Source organism: Pteropus medius, unplaced genomic scaffold, assembly GCF_902729225.1.
Source record: "Pteropus medius unplaced genomic scaffold, Ma_sr-lr_union100, whole genome shotgun sequence".
Lineage (NCBI taxonomy): Eukaryota > Metazoa > Chordata > Mammalia > Chiroptera > Pteropodidae > Pteropus > Pteropus medius.
In genome coordinates this window covers 2,980,713-2,999,939 of record NW_024349801.1, presented here as the reverse complement: position 1 = coordinate 2,999,939, position 19,227 = coordinate 2,980,713, and the positions used below count along the sequence as shown (strand labels likewise).

Here is a 19,227-nt window from a genome sequence, read left to right as displayed (position 1 = left end):
AAACTCCCATAAGACTGTCAGATGATTTCTCAACTGAAACTTTGCTGGCGAGAAGGAATTGGCATGAAATATTCAAAGTGAGGAAAAGCAAGGACCTACAACCAAGAAGACTCTACCCAACAAAGCTGTCATTTAGAACCGAAGGACAGATAAAGAGCTAAAGGAGAGATAAGAAAAAGCTAAAAGAGTTCATAACCACTAAGCCACTATTACAAGAAGTGTTAGAGGGACGTAAGGAGAAGTAAAAGGAAAAGAAGAAGATAAAAATACAAATAATAAAATGTCAATAACTACATATCTATCAACAATTACATTAAATGTAAATGGAGTTAATGCTCCAATCAAAGGATAGGCTGGCTGAATGGATATGAAAACCAGACCCTTATATATGCTGCCTACAAGAGACTCACTTCAGATTGAAAGGCATACAGACTGAAAGTAAAGGGATGGAAAAAGATATTTCATGAAAATGGAAACAAATAAACAAACAAAAGCTGGGGTAGCAATACTTGTACCAAACGAAATAGACTTTTAAATAAAGACTATGACAAGAGACAAAGAAGGACCTAGTAATCCCACTTCTGGATATTTATTTGAATAAACACAAAACACTACTTCAAAGAGACATGTGCATCCATTTGTTCATTGCAGCATTATTTACAATAGTCAAGATATGGGGGCAACATGGGTATCCATCAATGTATTAATGGATAAAGGAGATCAGACCATGATATGTGGTACATATATACAATGGAATATTACTCAGCCATAAAAAGAATGAAATATTGCCATTTGCAACAACATGGATGGACCTAGATAGAGGGTATTGGGCTGAGTGGAGTAAGTTAGATAAAGACAAATGTCATATGATTTCACTTACCTGTGGAATCTAAAGAACAAAATAAACAAACCAACAAAACAGAAACAAACTCATAGATACAGAGAACATTTTGAGGGTTGCCAGATAGGAGGAGGGTTGGGGGGATGGGTGAAAAATGGGAGAGGGATTAAGAAGTCGTGGGGATATAAAGTATAGCATAAGGAATATAGTAAATAATATTGCAATACCTATGTATGGCATCAGATGGGTACTAGATTTATTGGGGTGATCACTCATAAATTATATGAATGTCTAATCGCTATGTTGTGCACCTGAAACGAATATAATATTGTATGCCAATGGTAATTGAAAGTTTAAAAAATTAAAATAATAAAATAAAAGCTGGAAAAGGCAAGGAAATGGATTCTTCTCTAAAGCTTCCAAAAGGAACCAGCCCTGCCAACAACTTGAATTTGGACTTCTGGTCTCCAGAACTGTGAAACAATAAATATTTGTTTTAAGCCCACAGTTTGTTGTTGCTATGGGCTAAACCGTACCCCCTAAATTTATCTGTTAAAGTCCTAACCCCCAATGAGTCTGTTTTGGAGATGAGGCTCTTAGTAGGCAATTAAGCTTGCATGAGGTCATCAGGATGGAGTTATAATTCAATAAAATTGGTGGCCTTGTAAGAAGAGGAAGAGAGAGAAGGTGCTTTCTGCATGCGTGTGCCAAGGGAGAGCCCTATGAGGGAGGAGGTGCCATCTGCAAGCCACGGAGAGAGATCTCACCAGAACCCAACAGTGGGGCACTTTGATCTTGGACTTCCAGTCTCAGAACTGTGGGAAAATAAATTTCTGTCTTTTAATTCCCCCCTCCCCCCCAGTTTGGAGTCATTTGTTATAGCAGCCCCTGGACACTGATCCACCTAGGCATTTGGAATTAAAGAAGAAGATGTTAGTCCCAGACTCTGTTGCCTGGGAACTACAAGTGTGGACATGAGTGTGGAGAAACAGAGGGCATCTGCCTGGAGAGAGGAAAGCATGGAACTGAAAAAGGGTCGGGCAGACAATCTCAGTCAGCGGGGGCTTGCTTGGCCCCGAGGCTGTCAGGCACTGCTGTGAGTCCCATGAGATATCCTGTGTTCCCAGAATCCATTCCCTATCACACTTAAGCTTCTTTGAAGTGATTCTTTTTATTGCAACTGAAAAGTACATTGGCTAAACAATGATCTCTGTCTTTCTTTTTAATTTCAGAGGTTATGGATGATCAGACCATGATATGTGGGAAACAATATTTCCTCTTTTTAAAGTCAGTTCTAATCATTGACTTGAACATAATAAATTTAGGATCTGGTGCCCTCTTCAAAGGCCTGGAAGGATGAAAGGACCTTTCGGTTCATCAGGGGTTGAAGGGGGCGGTAATTATTCACCATTATCTTCTCTTCTTCACCAAGTGCAGAAAACAGGAGCGTGCGAAATGCAGCCAGCTGGAATGGAGAGCAACCAGAATAAGCTGGGTGCCTGTACAGAGGGAACTAGCTCCCAGGTGTCCCTCGTAACTTCCGTCGTCCCCTCCCACGCTGAATCAAGGATGGTCCTGTGTGGCTAATACAATATGGTGGAGGTGACTCCTGAGCTAGGTCAGGAAAGCCATTGGAGCTTTTATCACGGTCTCTTGGATCACTTACTCTGGGGACGCCAGCGACCGTGTTGTGAAGTCACTCAAGCAGCCCCATGGAGAGACCCATGTGGAGAAGAACTGAGTTAACAGCCAGCACCAACTTGCAGGCTACTTGCATGAGCCGCTCCAGTCTCAGTCATGCTTTCAGAAAACTGACACCTGACTGCGACTCCGCAAGAAATCCCAAACCGGAACCACCCAAATTCTGACCCACTGCAATTCTGAGATGATGAGTAATTATGATTTTCTGAAGCCACCAAGTTTTGGAGCTATTCGTTACACAAAAATAGGAGTTAATGCAAACAACATAAATGCTAAAGTAACATTCGATTCCTTTTTTCACTCAAGGAACTAAAAGATTATTTTTTTAGGTATCATCTCATCTGTTCTCAGAATATACTTATGAGCTCTGTGAGAATAACTCACATGTTTAATTAAATAAGTGAGCTTTTATCTACATAGCGATCACTTACTGAGCAAGTTAGATCTTCATGGCTGATGAGGTGCCCTTAATGGTGTGTAGGGCACAGAGCATACAGTTTCTCTGGTACTCAGCTCAGTGCCCTTGCTTGGCACATGTTCAGAAACGCAGCCTCTCTCCTCTCCTCCACCTGGCGATCCCTTTCCCACTGTCCAAGGGGTGCACATACCACCTCCCCAGTTCCCCTGGTCAGGGTAAGTGACTTCTGCTCTGCATTATTGTGTAATACTCACTCATCACCCTGTCTTAAAACTATCCACTTATGTTTCCACTTTCTCACCAGACAGCAGTGCACAGACACTAAGGTCACTTTTTCTGTAACATCCCTTCTCTTTTTACCTCTCTCCCACCTTCTCCTGCTACAAACCTGACATGTAGTGGGTGCTTATTACATGCTTGTTGAGTGACAGAAGGGGTCTTGGTGACAAGGGCCATTCTTCAGCCAAGGCTTTCCTCATGTCTGTAACAGTTTTGGTTTGGGGGAGGGATGAGTAATCTGCACCTCACAGATCAAAATTCAGCCTTTCAAAGCAAAGGGCATCATTCCATGACTTTTAAATAAGAGAATATTTTCAAAGACTCGCGAGGCTGGAAGAACCTCTACAAGCTCATCTACAGCGCTCAGATAGAGTACAGCTGAACAAGAGGTGATAACTAATATTGTGATTAGTCAGAAATGTCTGCCCTGGGCAGGTGTGGCAGAGTGGCAGAATGCTTGTTGCATATTAGTCATCCCTAAATCTAAACTGCTCTACACAGATGTACTTTCTCTCGGTTCTTGAGATTTCCAGAGGAAAAGGTATTACGACTTAAAAAAAGAAGTATGCAAGTAATATCTACTTATTGTAGAAAAAAATAGAATATTTAGATAAAGGAAAGGAAAAAGATAAAAACCACTGCAGACCTATGACCCTGGGACAACAAGTAGTCACTTTTCGGTGTGTATCTATGTGACAGATTAGGGTATTGTTTAGCGAATGTTCACTCACCTCCTCTCTGCCCCACTGACTTTGCCCCTCCATTGTGACTTGCTTTGGCCAACAGAATGTGATGCAAGCAGGAGCCTTAAGTGTGCATGTGTAGTTTGGCTTGTCTTTTGCATTTTTGTCATTTATCATGAGAACTGGCCCTTGGTAGTCACTGGTCCAAGGAGCATGAGAGACACTGGGCCTGTCCTGATACCCAACCACATTCTGCGAGACCGAGCAAAATAAAATAGAGCCTCCCCAGCCAACCCATAGATCTGCGAGCAGAAAAAGCAAATGCTTGCTGTAAGCCATCGAGTTTTGGGGTGGTTCGTTACACAGCATTATTGTAGCTTGCTTACTAATACAATCCTCCTGGAATTTTCTCTCAGCATGTATAGTTCCGTAACTTCTTAATACAGCATGTGAGAAATTCCTCTGCAATCCCAATTCCTTACTGTTGTATCATCCAAAGAAGCAGAACAAATTAAAATCTTCTCTTCTCTCCCTCAATGATCCTACATGTTTAATGGCTTTCCAGCATCCATGTATGACATCCATTTCTTGGTTAATTTATTCACTAACAAATACCTATAGAGGGCCCATTATGGGCAAGGACCAATTATAATGTCTCAGTTATAATGGCATTTCTGTTCTTTTAATTTTTATTTATTTATTTATTCATTCATTCATTCATTCATTCATTCATTCATTTGTTTATTAACTTTCTCCCTTCTTTAATCCCGCCACCCCCTACTTCCACCCCTGACCTATGGATGTTGACGTTTCTCCTTAAGAACTGGATCTCTGAAGCAGGGCGTCTCCTCCCACAAGCTCGCGGCATGCACCCGGGGCCTGGTGCACCCGAGTATGGTCCCTGGCTCTGTAAAGCAGACGTGCTAACCACTACACTGTGGAGCCACCCCTGGCATTTCTGTTCTTTTAAAGTAACTTTACCCTGACATAGACTGAGGAGTAAGCACTGACCAAGTTCAGCCATTAGTCATTGGGGATACTCACCACATCTGAACGCCAAGCCAGATGTGGTGAGTATCCCTAATGACTAATGGTTAGACAGTGCTAAAATATAACTATTTCCGCCCTCATATCAGTTCTGTTTTCCTCCCCACCCCTCCTCGCCACCTCCCCCCCACCCCCTCTGTCTCTCTCACACACTAATATCTCAAGGTCAGAAGAATTGTGATTTCAGGAAGCTCTGTTCCATCTCAACGAGCTTCTACTTCAATTGAAAATTCTTCTTCTGTAGAAGCATCCAGAACTCACCAAAGACTAAAACTCCACGATATTCACTCACGATATCTTAGTAACACTGTCAAACAAAAGGAATTTCTTCAGTATAGTCCCACTACACAGACCACAGGCACAGCTCACCTGGTTCGGAGCCACTTCAATGGGCTTCTTCTGGATGATCCACGTGACTGACTCCGTTAGGGGAGGAGTGGTGAGGGAGCCTGGGTAGGTCCAGTAATTCCGGCAGGTGGGCAGCAGACAGGAGGGCTGGAAGGGGCCCATGGCCACCTGAGCATCCTGAGACCAAGACCACAGGCCATGTCAGGGCTCAGGTGGAGGTACGGGAGGTGCAGGAAGGGAGGGAACTGTGCTCCATCTTTATCTCAGTGACGTGACCGTCATATCACCAGGAGGGACATGTGTCCCCGAGATAAAGGCTGTGAAGCCAAGATGATCACATTTGGAAGCAGTAACAAGTAAGCGTGACCCTCATAGCAGAGCACAGATCCCCACTAAATGCTTACATTTTTCCTTTTAAAGATTTATTTTCATCTACCTAAGCTGTGAAAATATTACACTTTTAAAAATTGTGGTTAAATGACATGAGTAACATAAAATTTACTATTTTAATCACTTTCCAGTGTACAGTTCTGTGGCATTGAATACATTCACATTGCTGTGCAACCATCACCACCATCCATCTCCAGGAGTTTCTCATCTTCCCAAACTGAAGCTCTGTCCCTGTTAAACACTAACAGGGACACCTCCCCCAGCCCCTGGCGGCCACCATCCTACTTTCATTCTCTATGGATTTGATTCCTCTGGGGACCTCATGTGGGTGAAATCATGCAGTATTTGTCCTTTTGTGATTGGCTTATCTCACTTAGCATAATGTCCTCAAGGTTCATCACATTGTAGCATGTGTCAGGATGTCCTTGCTTTTTAAGGCTGAATAATTTACCATGTTGTGTTTATTCATTCATTCGATGATGGACACTTGGGTTGTTTCTACCTCTTGACTATTGTGGGCAATGTTGCTGTGAATATGAATATACTAATATCTCTTAAGACCCTGTTCTCAATTATTTTGCGTATATACCCAGAAGTGGGAATGCTGGATCCTATGGGAATTCTATGTTTAATTTTTTGAGGAACCACCAGACTGTTTTCCATATTGGCTACACCAGAAAATTTTCACTTTTAAGACAGCTGACCATCTCTTTAAAGCAGCGGTCTCTGACGTAAGAGCCGCGGTAACGACACACACTCAGGAGGATGTGTGCGCTGAGCCTGTCACCTGACTCTGCCGGGACTTTCTTTCTCACAGGGAGCAGGCGGAATTGATGGACCTGGACAGCTGTCCTCAGCCACCTTGTGCCACGCTCTCTGCACTGCTCCCACGAGGGACTCCAATCAGCATGTCCTGCTTGGGAGCCCTGTGTTTAGAATTCATGTTTGTCTACTTTCTGTGCTTTATAAAAGGATGGGGAGAAATTTGCCTCTCTGAGTTCCAAATGACACTGATAGGGTGCCACCATTCATTCATTTATTCATTCACTTACTCACAGTTGTGTTTAGCACCTACAGTAAACCCGACTCGATCTTAGGTGCTGGGGTGCAAACCCACCGCCTTCATGGAACTTACCTTTTCCCAGACAAAAGCAGACAGCACACCAAATAAGTAAATCTCTAGTAGTTTACATGGTGATGTGTGATGGAAGAAAATAAAATAGGGCAGTGGTGGGGGGGTGGCATTTTAAGAGGGGTGCTCTCAAAAGCCTCACCGGGAAGGTGACACTTAAGCAAAGACATGGAGGAGGTGAAGGAAGAGGCCATGCAGGTTCCCAGGGAAGAACCCTTCAGCGGCAGACACAGCTGGTGTCGAGGCTCTGGCTTAAGGTGCGGCCTGATGGGCTAGAGGAACAGCAAAGAGGCCATGCGGCTACAGTGAGTAAATGAGACAAAAAGTGATATAAAGAGATTGGGAGGCGGGGTGCTGTAGATAGGGATAGCCCTGCTTGTGCCCCAGGTTGGGACCCCAGAGAATATCCATCAGCAGAGGCAGAAGCAGGTGGCTGCTATCTGTATGTTGCTCAGTATAGAGCCTGGGGTCTAAAGAGAAAGGAGGATCCCTGGGCTAGTCTTTGCCCCCTTGCAAGCCAAAGGCATCTGAGCAGATTTTTTGCTCAGAGAAGAAAGGATCTCTCGAGGTCCCTCTGATTGGCAGGCCCGAGACTGCGGCCTCCGTCCCTTCATAAGGTGAGTGAGATTGAAAGGCCAAGAGGGGTCAGGCCTGGAAACAATGTGACACTAACCAGCCTCAACTCCAGACCCATCGGGGCAAGCCCTTTGCAGGATATTCAAGCCTGAGGCAGATATTCTCTCATCCCTAAGGAAGGAGGTCTCCCTGCACAGCAGAATCTTTCCACCCAGCCTCCAAAGGCAAAAGCAAGGGGCTGGGACAACCTGGCTGGTACCCTAATTGCTGGCTTTCATCAGTCAGAAACTGGGAGACGTTAGGTAAGCTACCGAAAGGAAAGAAGTAAATTGATTCACACTGGCAGATAATTACGAAGGGCCTTGTGTGCCAGGTGTTCACTTTGTAATTAATTATCTGGTTAATGTCTTTTTATTTTTTTAATTAAGTTTTTTTTTTGGTCACATTGGTTAACGATGGTTAATGTCTTTAAAACGGGATTATTGAAATACAATTCACTCCTTTAAATAATGCAAGTCTATGGCTTTTTATATATTATTCACAGATCGATGTGCAACCATCACCACAGTCTGTTTGAGAACATTTTCATCACCTCAAAAAAAGAACTCCGGAAAAAAAAAAAGCCCAGTAAATACTCTTTAGCTTTCACTTCTCCTGACCTCCCCACCCCTGCCCCTCTTGCCACAGGCCCCACTTATCAGCTTTCTGTCTATGTGGATTTGCCTATTCTGGACATTTCCTATAAGCAGAATCATATAATATGTGGATTTTATGATTGGCTTCTTTCATTTAGCTTAATATTGTCAAGATTCATCCATGTCGTAGTGTGTGTCAGGGCTTCATTCCTTTTTATGGCCAAATAATATTCCATTATTTGGTCTAGTTAATTATTGAAGGAAACAGGTCACATGAGACAACAATGCAAAAAGTACCAGGGGGCGTGCAGTGACAAACGCATCTCTCCTCCCCCAGTCTCTAGCCCAAAGGCTGCCAGACACCTTCGAGACGATGACCTTGAATTTTTAGAACCACCCTTTGAGGGATATTTCTGTCTTATTGATGAAGAAAGTTGGATAGATATAAGTGACTTTCCCAAAGCCACACAGTTAAACAGTGGCAGAACCCAGATGTCACAAGAAGTCTGTCCTGTCCCCAAGCCAGGGTTGTTTTCTCCCTCCCCAGGGGCTGCAGGGGGGTAGGGGGCATAAAGGCAGCAGATTATACGGAGGAGCAGCTGGATGGACCCACCACTGCCCACTGCTGTTTCTTGCCAATCAAAATGTTCAGAGGACATCTACATATCTCCAGTAACGTCATCAGGAGCTCTGTGCCCTGATCCTAAAGCACATTAGGGTTCAGAGCAGCCCCTGATATATAGAAAGCTGCTCCCCCTCAGAGTCCTCAAAGCAAGTCAAGGCCCCTCCTCTCCGTATCTGTCAGCTCCGGTGGTTGGAGCATTAGCTGGGAGCACATGGCATGGTTTGGGCCACTGTCCATCACCAATACAGACGGACCAGCTCCCTGTAGATGGGTGCCCACTCCACATGCCTTCATTGTTCTCTTTTCTATTTATGTGCATCCCACTTTGGAAAGAAGGAAGGTAGTTTGCAAAGAAAGCTCCATGTGGTACAGCATGGCAGAATAAAAACGGGAGAAAAGGCAAATCTATAGGACTTGGAACAAATAAGTGGTGGCCAAGGCTTGGGGAAGTGGGGCTTGACTCTACTAGGGCCACAGGACAGGATGTGCGGGGGGCGGGGGGCACTGTTTCATATGGTCTCACATGGGGGACTCGTGACTCTAGGAATTTGTTAAAACCCATAGAACTGTATACCACAGAGGTGACTCATAACGTTGCAAAATTTAAAAATCAACTCAGACTTTGGGGGAACCCACTGTGGAGCACAGACTGTGATGAATGGATTACATTCCCCAACTGATGGAGCACAGACTCCCGCTCATCAAGGCTGGGCCTTCTGCCTCTTAAGATTCTAACTCTTGTTTTTCAGGTGAGGAAACTGAGGCCCAGAGATTAGCATCAGGACAAGCAGCGTCTTCTGTCATCACTTCTGACCACGTGTACCACCGCGCTGACACCACCTCTCCGATGTGGTGTGCCCAGGAGACCCTGAGTTAGCCTACCCTGGGGGGTGGGGAGGTTGCTCCAGAACCTTCCTTGGAAGCAAAACACACTGCTGAGTAAAGAGGGCCTCACAGACAGTGACTTTCTTTCCCACCAGAAGGTGGACACCACGCCATGCAGGAGGCGGATGCTGGTGGGGAAAACATCCCAGGTTTACTCTGGCCTCGGACCAGCAAGGAAGAGGGTGCTCCCAGCACCTTGACCTTCTGGAGTTCCTGAGCTGGCAGACAAGGCAGCAGGCGGTGATCTGGTCTCAGTCCCACGAGGCCCGCCTGGAAGTCAACATCAAGGCGAATGCACCACACAGATCAAACGGCCCCTGTGAACCGGCAGAGGAAGGGCTGGCCCTCATCATTGTTAAGACAGGTGGGAGCCCCACATCCAAGGACCACGGTGACTCCTTTTGTCTCAGAATGCTTTTGTTCGGTACTGAACAAATAAACTGCATTTCTTTGGAATTTCCACTTCTCCATCAAAGTCCTTTCTCAGCTGATGTTGGAGAAAAGCTATATTGTTGTCCTTGTCATCTTTCTGAGCCATGCTTAATGCAGTGAGGTGTCCAAAGCCAGCTGGGCAGAGATCAGCTCTTCCACGCACGAGTGGCGGATTGGCAGGACTTTCCCTCTTCCTATGGACTCTGAGCTCTCAGGGATAGGTGGTCTTAGGTTCACCCCAGGAGTGTGCCAGGTGGCACTTAGGTGGGCACTCTTCAGTGTTAATATTTAGGTATTTATTTCAATTGGGTTTAAAACGTTATCATTAATGGATGTCGTTGCTTGAGATAGCCTAAAGATTTTTAAAAGCTGATCAATTTATGAAAAAGTATTAAGTAACTAATAGGACCAGCGAAGATGGACATGGCAAAAATCTTCAAGATGCTGCTTGAATGACCGAATTTTGGGAAACCCAAATTGAATCCAGCACCCCAATTATATTGAGAAGGGAGGGTGCCCAAGACATCAGATAGCGAGCCAGCGAGTGACGTAACTGGAATTAGCCCCAGTGAGTTCCATTTCTAGAATGGGACTCTCTGCAATACTCTTTCCACCAAGCTGGTTTTCTTCCCCTTGCAATTTTGCTTTTCCAATGATGCTGATTTTGATATATGTAGCTTACCTTATGTTTTATTTCTGGCAAGACGTCCACCAACTTCTGCAGTGCTTCGTGATGGGCCCCCAGCTGCACAGCACAGACATACGAAATATTCATTTGAAAAGCAGAGGACAGGGTGACCAGCACACTTCATTCTACGTAGACTGTGTTTACAAAGCAGTTCTTAGTTACGGCACACTACTTTTTTCGTTAAGAGAGCTACACCCTGGTGAGAGATTACCTTTAAAAATACTCCTATCACAGCCAAGCCATTCTCTCCCAATACAGCTTCTTTGTAACTTTGGTATTTCACAGAATTCCAGTGAACTAAATGCAGCTGAAACACAGGAGAAAGAATTTATCACGATGCAGCCAGAAACAAAACAGTCGCTCCCCCTTCTGCATGGCAGACCTACGTGTCTGTTTAATGATTTTCATGAATTCGGCGGCTCAGCCCGGCTTAGGAATGCCAGCACCGCCAGCATGCTTGGGGTTCTCAAAGGCCTGATAAAACCACAGAGAGTAAGGGCCTCACATTTCTGGTGGGAGAGAAAGAGGTTCGTTTGAACTTTATGAAATAGAAATGGGTGGTTGGATCGTTTGCTATTTTTTGTATTTTTCAGATGTCCTTGAACACGGGTTGCCAGATCAAATTTGAATTTCAGATAAACAATAAATAATTTTTAATGTAAGTATGCCCCAAACGTTGCTCTTTTTTCTACATCTGTCACCTTCCCTTGAACTTCATCTGTGTCCTTATTTCACACCCCTCCTTCGTTTTTCCTAAGCCCAAACTCAGCATCAGGGTTGGTCAGATGACAAGAATTTAAATCAGGGGCAGGGGCCTGGCTGGGGAAAACAGGCTTTTCTAGGTCTCTGGCGAGTCAGAGGCAGAGCCAGGACACCTGGGCCTGGCTTCGGGTTCTCTGCGATGATACGATGATACCGTGTGGTGCTGTCCACGCTCTGTTGGGCTCAGAACCTAGAAGGGACCTGAGTGTCCATACATATTTCCTTCTATGGGCATAAGTTGCAGTAGAGGTCTTTCTGAATGGTGACCCAAGCCCCAAGTCTGCAAGGACAGAGATCAGAAAGCCTCTAGCTTCTCATAGTCAACCAGACTCTCCCCACACAGCTGCTGGATTCGGGGTGGAGGGGTGGAGGTGGGGTTGGGGGTGAGGGGGTAGAGGCCTCCTGCTGAATGGCTGAGTCCACGTGTGCTGTGGGTGACACCTCACTCCGAAGTCCCAGTGTTCTTAGCCACACGCACTGGGGACAGTGAGGGTGGCCAGGCCTCTCCCTGTCCATCCTGCTGGAACGCCCCGTCTGCTGTCCTAGGGCACTCTGCCAGAAATAGAGACAGCTGGGCCCATGACCCAACTGCAGCCTTCTTCCTTTACAGACCCCATCTTTGGAGCTGACTCTGTCTCCCAAAACCTCCACAGGAAACAGCACCCTGCGACATGACATGCATCAGAGGCAAGGCCAGGAGGGGCCTGACTCAGAGGGAGCCCTGGCAGGTCCCATCTCCGATCTTGGCCTCTATGCTAATAAATTACAACAACCTCCTCTGTTAAAATATCTGTTCGTTAAAAACCATGGTTCAGATATACAGTTATGAAGCTAAAAGTTGTGTTGTCAAGTGAAAAAGGGCAAGCTGCAAGCCACTTGTTCCTTCATTCTTGTCATATTTGTTAATATGCGTATAATTATAACAATAGATGTAACTCCCTATTTATAAGCTGTCCCCAAAGGTCACCTCTGGGTGTGTGATTACTGGTGATTTTCATTTTTTGGTTTGGTTGGACTCTAGCTTGATTTTAACTACAGTATTACTCCCACAATAACGGCAACAAAAATTTAAAACAAAAACCATTCATAACTTAAAATGCATCCAAAAGTCAGATGGTTGGTGGGTGGACAGAGATGTGATAAAGTGAATAGGGCAAAATGTTAACCATGGGATCTGGCAGCCTCATGGGTTCTCACTGTACAGTTCTTTCAATTTTTTTGGAAAATTTTCATAATAAAATATTGGGGAAAACCTATAAGGCACCACCATAACTACAAAAACTAGTCCTCAACATTTTTCTCTGTTCATTTTTTCCCTGACTCTTATTTTTAAATGTTGTAATTGTCACTTCGTTTTAAGATGATCGCTATTGTAAAGATTTTTAGATTCTCAGTAGGAGGCTTCGAACGCCTTGAAGAACAGGAAGCTGCCAGTTCATAATCGACTACCAACGAGCATATGGCTGAGTGAGAGGCTGTTCTTGAATCCCAGTGGTCTGGCTTTGCCACCTTACATAACCACTCAGAACCTCAGTCTCTTCTATTAAATGAAAGTGCTAATAAGTACCCTCCCCTTAGGATAGCAGTGTGATTGAATGGGTGGGGTGGCCGATTGTTCTGGTTTGAGCAGTGAGGGTCCCACATCCCAGGAAATCCTCTCTCTCTGGGCCACCAGGATGGTTGGTCACCCTACAATCAAGCCTGGCATGTAGAAAGCACCCACATATTTGCTGCTAAGATGCCGTCTACGAACCTCTGCCGGGTACGCGTGGTCATCCACCGTGTGCTCTGAGCCCCACTCATTCACTGCTCCCCAATGGAAGTGGAACTGCTTCAGTTGGTAGTGGTTTTCCAAGGGGCCACCACTAATTCCTGGAAAGTGAAACCTCTGTGTTAGTTTGCCTATTAGTTGGACTGTGGTGTTTCTGTGATACTGTCTCATGATTTCACTCTCAAAAGACTGATGTCTTGCTGAAATGACAAACTAGAAGGTGGGCCCCATGAAAAGTGGGTCCTGTCTGTCTGTTCACTTCTGCCCTTGTCACCTGGCCCTGGGCCAGCCAACATCACACAGTCTAGGCCTAAGTGAATACAGATTCAAGTGCTGCCACCAGGGGGCGGTAGGGGTCTCAACCCCTGCCTGCCGCAGTAAGTCAAAGAAAAACATTTCTGAGATGCATGCCCATTTTATAAGATTTCCAGACTTCCTTGCTTAAAAAAGAAAAAATGATGTCGTTTGAATGAAAAAAAGTAGCTTAAATCCTATCGCCAAATAATTTCATAAATATGTAAAGAGCAAATAAACAAATAAACAAATTCTGAGGTGCAGCATGCTGCCTCTCCACCAGCTGCTCTCTATACAGCCCCTGCTCAGTTTAGTCCCACTTGCTAAGTCACCCCACATACCCAAACGGCCTCCCCAAGAGCTGCAAGCTTGATGCGCATGGGCTCAAATGTGAGCAATCTGGGTCTTGACTCTGGAATCATGGGTGCCTTCCAGATATCCAGGCTTAGGGCTGGGGCTCCGCATTTTAGAGACCTCTGGGTGGCTCTGATGCACGTGGCTTAGTCTGTCTCCAGCTTCACTTTGCTAACAGATTTCCACGAACAACTGATGCAAATATGATGGTGACTGTTGGACAACTCACTGTGAATTGAAATGAGCATGTGCCACGGAGATGGCTAGGACAAGTCTGGAAGACACGGCAGAGCCATGAAGTGGGTTCCAGGGTGGCCTGGCTTGCGTCAACTCCTCTACGTGTCAAATACTACTGGCCAGTGGTATTTTCCGTTTGGTTTTTACCATAAAAAGTATTCGTAGCAGAAAGCGCTGAACTATGAACGAGAAAACAGGTTTAGCTTATGATTCTGCTCTCGGTCAAGTCGTAAAGCTTCCCACCATCTTTCTTGACTTGAAATGATGGCGTCAGTTCAGAGGTCATTAGGGTCTCATTAGTCATAAAGTTTTGTGGTTTCATGAGGTAATATTCTATTCTTAACACACACTCACGAGTTACTTCTTAACTTTTAAAAATATACAGAAATAGCTCTTTCTCCAACAAGTATATGAAAACATATTAAACCATAAAGTCTGAATCTACAGCACTGTGGGGGTGAAGGAGGAAAACCTTCCAGGGTAGGTTCAAATTGCAAGACTTTAATGGAGATTTTCCGGGCCTAGAAATACAATAGGGGTGATTTTCTTTTCCTTTGAGGGATAAGGACACTCCAGCAGATTGGCCTTTACAGTTTTGTGTTGTATTTTAATTTATGAGGCGAGGTTTAAAACATTGCCGGTAATCTCTGGGGTATAGGAATGGGAACTAGGATTTAAACCCAGGACTGACGCCAAAACTTGTGCCCTTCCACTTTATCTTTCAAAGTGCAAAATATAATCTAAGAAAATTGCAGAACTATGAAACAAAGGCAGTGGTCATCTTTGTGTCTTATATCCATGGTGGAAAGAGAGAGTAGATCACTAGTCAGCCAGAGATCGCGTGCCACCAAAGTGCATCTCTTAGTGACCAAGAGGGGATCCTAAGAGGTGAGTCTGCCTGTCATCTGACCGACTGTCCTCTAGGAGATGCCCTGGGCACTAAGAAACCGAGACTGGCAATATGCTTACTTACACAGAAGTAACCATGTGGATGTCCATGCATGTCTGTATCATCTTTTCCAGAACGGAAGTGCCAGAAGGCAGGAATGATGGCTGTTTCATCTAAGCCAGGAACAAATTGAATTGGACACAAACTGGTGGACACAATTTATAATTAAGTACCATCCAGCTGATTCTCAAGACAGGAACCATTTTTGTCTTATTCATTATTGTATTCTCAGCGCTTAGTCTAGGACATGTCCCTTGGAGGCACCCAGTGAATGAATGAATGAGATCATTATGCTTCTTGATTGGTTCATTCACTCAGTCCGTACGCAGGTCTGTGTGTAGTAGCAGAATTCAGCCTTTCCCGTGACAGCTCGGGAACTGGCTAGGATTTATAGGGAATTACACAGAATGCTAGAATTATGTAAAGACCTGGATTTGCAGCTTAGCTTTAACTTGCTGTGTGAACTTGAGCAAGTTGCTCAGCTTCTCTGAGCCTCAGCCTCTCCACCTGTGAAATAATGGGTGTTGGCAGAATAAACAGTGTTGGCAGAGAAAGCACTTTGTATAGTATTGTCAAATGAGGATGGTGATAACGATGCTGCTGACTGTACATCATGTAACCTTTCAAGCATGCAGCTCCTTCATCTTTAAAAAAAGGAATTACAACCTGATTGGTTCTTGTGTCCCTTCTAGCTTAAGCATCTGAGAATTCTATGTAGGCTCATATAAAAGGTCTCCCAAAAGAATGATGCCAACTGCATGAGGCATACATTCATCACTAGCTGGATGTCTGCCAGATCCCCACCAAAAATAACCTTTAGAAAAATCACCCCACTGTTGCTAACAGCAGAGGGAGAATCAGAGGCTGCTGGGATGGGAGGGGACTTGTGAACACTGATCATTACTCCTTCCTCTGGCAGGTAAAGAGCTGCCGAGGTCAGAAGACTTTCCCAATGTCACTCTCTGAGCAGGACCGGGGCTCACAGACCACAGCTCCAAGCTCTCCCTGACATCAAACTGCCTCCAGAATTCTTTACTGAAGCAGCCTGTCTCCAGTCGGACTTCAGCTTCCAAAAGATCCCAGTAGTCCATTTAAGTGAGAGAATACAAATGGAAGTCCATCCTTTAAAATCCTGGGGTTCTCCTGCTGCAGGAGAGAATGTGTCTTTGCAGTGAGGCCTCCAGAATATGCATCTCTTTCGAGCTGACATCTGGTCATTTGAACATGAACCAGGGGACTTGCTGGAAATCTGGGGCCAAGCAAACTCATAACAAAACCCCCAAAAGGCTGCTGTCCCTCACTAGCTTTGTAATATGCAAACGCAAATAAGGAGCTAAGCAAAACATGAGCTTCTCTAGGAGGTTAAGTGAGGAGGAAGAAGGTCTGGGGCTGGCTGGCTGGCTGGCTGGTTGGCTTTCTGGTGCAGGGCAGTGGGAGGATAAGCTATAACGTGGGCTGGGCTGGTGCGGCCCCCTGTGGCCAGTCAGTGGAGACACATCAGGACCTGCCATGCTGTCTGATGCGGCCTCACCCCTTTAAGTGCATTTCAGGAGAGAAAAAGAGCGCATCAAAAAGCACAACGTTTAAATTCAAGAACGCCAGCAAGTATGGACTCCACAGAAGAATCTCACTGTAACAATGTCTCTCAAATTAGACCTGATCGGCTAAGACAGCCCACTAGCAAAGTGCCTTATTTAAAAACTGGGAAACTGTTTTGTCGTCCTTTCAGTAGGTGGTCGGGAGTGGGGTCTGGCATCATCTCTTCCAAACTGAGTGATCTTGGTCCTGCTACTGAACCGCTCCCAGCCTCAGTTTCTCAATCATTTAAAATGGGATAATCCTAGTGCCTACTTGGAGGGGCATTGCAAGGATTAAATTACATGGGAAATACAAAGTTCTTAGCATGACGCCTGGCGATTTGGAAGCACTCGAAGAACAAGACTCAGCAGTCATTGACATGTCTCTGATATGGGATAAAATAGCTGATTAAGGAGAAAAGGCTCTCATTGGTCAGCATCTCTTGTGTCCTGGGTGCTGCGTGGGCAGCTACTTCCGTCAGCTCATGTAACTGTCAGCATCTGGTAGACAGTTAATAGGTGCTGTAAACACTACTATCTGACAAGCCAGCTTTTATTGAGCACTTGCTATGTGCTGGACATTGTGCAAAGCACTTTATGTTCCCCCAGAAAACATATGACCTCCTCACAATGACCCTGCAGCAGGTACTATTAGCCCATTTTTGAGAGGAGAAAACTAAGGCTCAAAGAAGTTAAGTCACCTGCCCCAGATCGCCCAGTGAATCCAACCCAGGTCTGCTTGAAGGTCCAGCCCTTGAGCTGACATAAGGTTCAAGCCAAATTCTGTGTTTTGTTTTGTTTTTAAACCAGGAACACTAGGAACCCAATTTAAGGTTGCAGGCGCAGATTAAAAAGAATAAAAACATCTCGAAGTGACTTTTCATAATGATTACACAGTATCAAAGTAATTCCCTTTAATAAAACAATTTTAAAAGGCAAGTCCAATTTGTGAGAAGGGGGCCTTTGGCTCTCCAGCCCCCAAACCCCAGACTCCTCCATCGGCAGGGTCTGTCCACAGAGCCGAGGCCGTGCATCACTCCAGCGTTCTCCATGAACAGGTGCATCTGAGACATAATTGGGAAATTGTATCAGTGACAGCCCGACCCTCCAAATACTCCAAGGACAGATGACATGGAGGCTGATTCCACACTGCGATTTGCTAGATACTATTGTCTTCGTACTTATAATGGTGGTTGTTAATAGCCATCTATTTGTAGTTCCATGTTTTTACCAGAATAAGCAGGCTTTTGGCAGGCGCAGTTGTTTTAAGGCTTAAAATAAGTATAAGAGACGCTTGAGATGTTCTAATTAGTCAAAACTGTAACTAAGACGATGCTGAGGATCAGCCTGTTCTTGATGCCACTCTGAGATTTCACTAGTGTTCCGAAGCTGTAAAGCTCAAGGGCAAAAGGCTTCCTTACGCTCTTGGGACCCGGAAACTCTCTGTAATGCCCTTCAGGCAAATGGGAGCCATAGCCAGCGGCCAGCAAGCGGTCACTGTAACAATGTCCCCAAGATCAGGGAATCCAGATCACTCTCTGGGAGTTAAATTCTAAGATCATCACATATTGGCTCTGGTTTGAAAGCCAGACAAACTTGAGCTCAAACCCTGGTTTCACACAGTGTGGCTTTGCACAGGTTATTTTATCTCTCTGTGTCTCAGATTTGACATTCGTAAAAAGATGATGACACCTATATGGCGAAGACCAAATACAGTGATGCTTACAAAACTCTCCCCCGCAGAGCCCCCAGCATTAGTAGGACTTCAGCTGGCAGTAGCACTTTGTTATTACTGGTATTATTGTTCTTATTAAAATTATCATCACCATCATCATCAAATCAGAGATTCACAGTCACCTGAAATAGCCGCTATTTCTCCCAAGTTAGGACCTGCATGTAAAGACATTGAAGGGTAAACATATCTTAAGAGAGTGTCCAGTAGAAGGGGCTCAGCCGCTCACGGAAGCAAAAGAGGAAATAGCATTCATTCATTCAACAAATATTCACTGAGTTTCCACCACGTGCCTGTGCTGAGGATTAAGGGTCAAGAGGGAGATTGATGCAGATGCCACCTGGCCCTCCTGGAACTGGGAATCAAGAGGGGCAGGCAGACAGGAAGTGGGCAATGAACGTAAGCGGTTACGAGAGTTGAGAGTCGCGACAGGCACGATGGGGTGCTTGGCGGGGAACCTAAACAGGCGTAGAGCGTCCCTGAGGAAGTGGTGGTTCAGCTCAGCCCCAAGAATGAAAAGGAACCTGGTTGGTTCTAGGCAGCTGGGAACAAGAGGTAGAGAAGCCACCGGGATGATCCACATGGAAGGCCAAATGGCTGGAAGGTAGCATTTGTGCAGAGAGCAGTGAAGGGTGGTTCGGAGGCGTAAAGGGGTAGGTGCTGGCAGGGGGCAAGTAGGGGAGCCTTTGCCAACATACGTTGAATGTCTGGTCTTGAAAACTGGGCACATCATGTAAGATTCGCCCAAGCCATCAACTGTTTGATTCCTCAACTCTCCTGGCCTGAGTCCAACCTCATCCCGCAGGCAGGTGTGCAGGGAGAAACTGGCTGTGTGAGTCCTCTCCCGGTAGTAGTCTACAGCCTACCGTGG

The 19,227-nt window shown here is 45.3% G+C and overlaps 1 protein-coding gene and 1 long non-coding RNA gene across 8 annotated transcripts in view; one reads left to right on the top strand and one right to left on the bottom strand.

Annotated features, from left to right (window-relative positions):
• CA5A (carbonic anhydrase 5A) overlaps positions 1–19,227 on the bottom strand; it is a 75,763-nt gene that overhangs the window by 29,427 nt on the left and 27,109 nt on the right. For 3 of the 7 annotated variants that reach the window (XR_005658587.1, XM_039888709.1, XM_039888707.1), the window contains exons 3-6: positions 13,196–13,314; positions 10,892–10,987; positions 10,675–10,737; positions 5,339–5,494 (exon numbers count right to left, since the gene is read on the bottom strand). Coding sequence is in view for 6 of the 7 variants with exons in the window: in XM_039888709.1 (XP_039744643.1) it covers positions 5,339–5,494; positions 10,675–10,737; positions 10,892–10,987; positions 13,196–13,314 (434 nt within the window). In the remaining variant the exon portion in view is untranslated. Of the gene's footprint in view, positions 1–1,993; positions 2,425–5,338; positions 5,495–10,674; positions 10,738–10,891; positions 10,988–13,195; positions 13,315–19,227 lie in introns of those variants that run through there. The other 4 variants (XM_039888706.1, XM_039888703.1, XM_039888704.1 and 1 more) reach the window with 3 other exon arrangements.
• On the top strand, positions 11,297–17,487 carry LOC120622906 (uncharacterized). Its single transcript, XR_005658588.1, has 3 exons — positions 11,297–11,338; positions 12,053–14,223; positions 15,967–17,487. It is a non-coding gene; the product is annotated as an uncharacterized LOC120622906 (long non-coding RNA).